This window comes from Temnothorax nylanderi, unplaced genomic scaffold (genome assembly GCF_030848795.1).
Source record: "Temnothorax nylanderi isolate EJ_2023f unplaced genomic scaffold, tnyl_v1.0 TNYL_tig0528_pilon, whole genome shotgun sequence".
NCBI classification, from domain to species: domain Eukaryota; kingdom Metazoa; phylum Arthropoda; class Insecta; order Hymenoptera; family Formicidae; genus Temnothorax; species Temnothorax nylanderi.
The window spans coordinates 70131-71547 of NW_027249590.1; the positions used below are offsets into that span (position 1 = coordinate 70131).

The 1417-nt window shown below is 47.6% G+C and overlaps 1 protein-coding gene across 1 annotated transcript; it reads right to left on the reverse strand.

The window, feature by feature from the left end:
- Window positions 1-299: 299 nt before the first annotated feature.
- Window positions 300-908, reverse strand: LOC139783664 (uncharacterized). The gene has a single exon (XM_071722810.1). It carries the CDS (start codon window positions 906-908, stop codon window positions 300-302), a length of 609 nt encoding a protein of 202 aa, XP_071578911.1.
- Between the last annotated feature and the right edge of the window lie 509 nt (window positions 909-1417).

A 1417-nucleotide genomic window follows, 5' to 3' on the forward strand; every position in this document is an offset into this window, starting at 1 on the left:
CCAAACTCTTCTCGCAACGATAGTCCTCTTCCTGAGTCGGGCAACTTCCGAATTCCACCAATACGTAGATCTTTTACGGTCGCGAACGCGGAGAACTGCAGCCTTACACGCGTTAGAAATACATAGATGAATTCATTTGTCTGGTTTAAAATCTATCAAGTATTCATCGCTATTAGGAGTGATTGCACAAGTGCACTCTATTGCAGCTTGGTAAATATCCGTGTCCATCTTGCGGAAATTCTATCTAGGAACTCGTCTCGGTATGGTATTTTTGGTCGGAGAATCGGAAATGGTGAAGGTTATGTATGCGTGGTCAGAGATTCCATCTCGTCACGAACGGCCCAGTTGCGAATTCTGCCCAAAAGACCAGGGGAAGCCCAAGTAAGGTCTATAATCAAGCTCCCTTGTGCGGAAGCAAATGTAGATTTGTTCCCAACGTTAATCAGTCGCACGTCCATTTGGGCCGCCCAATTCTCCAGTAGGTTGCCCTTATAATCTTGATGCCGAGGGTCCCAAAGAGAAGAATGGGCATTAAAATCACCACAAATCAGTAGATTGTGATTGTTCTGAATGTTCGAACACAGAATGGTGAGTTCATCAATGAAGCTGGAGTACCCGTTGTAATCCGTATTGGGGGACATGTAGCAAGAGGCGATGCATATATCTCCATATCCAATGATGACGGAGAAACGACCAGCGGCGAGTAGGGTCGCGGGGTATCTCGCGACACGATTATTAATGTAGAATGATGCAAGACCATTTTCACTGCGAAATAATTGTTGGGAACCGGGTGTGCGGGCAGGCTCAGATATCACGCACACCGCAGCCCCCAACTCCTCGGCCTGGTGCAGAAGTAGATCCTGAGCCTGTCTACTTTTGTTCAAGTTGGTTTGGATTATGATGGACATTGCGGCTATCTCTTGCTAGAGCCAATTCGTGGCTTCGGAGCGTTATCCCTAGCAAAGCAAGCATTAGAGGATCCTAGTCGGTGGTTAAACTTTCTGCCAGCATCCTCACATACCACGCAGTGTGGAACCGCGTCGCATGTTCCAATCTGGTGGTCACGCGCACCGCACTTGAAACAGGACTCGGTACGGTCCTCCGGGTGGTTGCATGTATTTCTAACATGACCGTACCTCCAACATTTGAAGCACTGGACGGGTCTCGCGTCCAGAAGCTCCACGCGAGCAACCGTCCAGCCTAGCTTCAGTTTTCCAGAATCACTTGCTTTAATAGCGGCGGCCAACGGACATTTGATCCATACGGAGTTTAGGCCGTTTCGCATTGATCGAATATTTCCAATCTTTATATCGAATTCTTCGCAATCCCCGATGGTAGAGACGATATTCAGAATATCAGATTTAGATATGGAATCGTCAAAATTCCACAGTCTTATTTCACCCATGGCGGTGGGTCT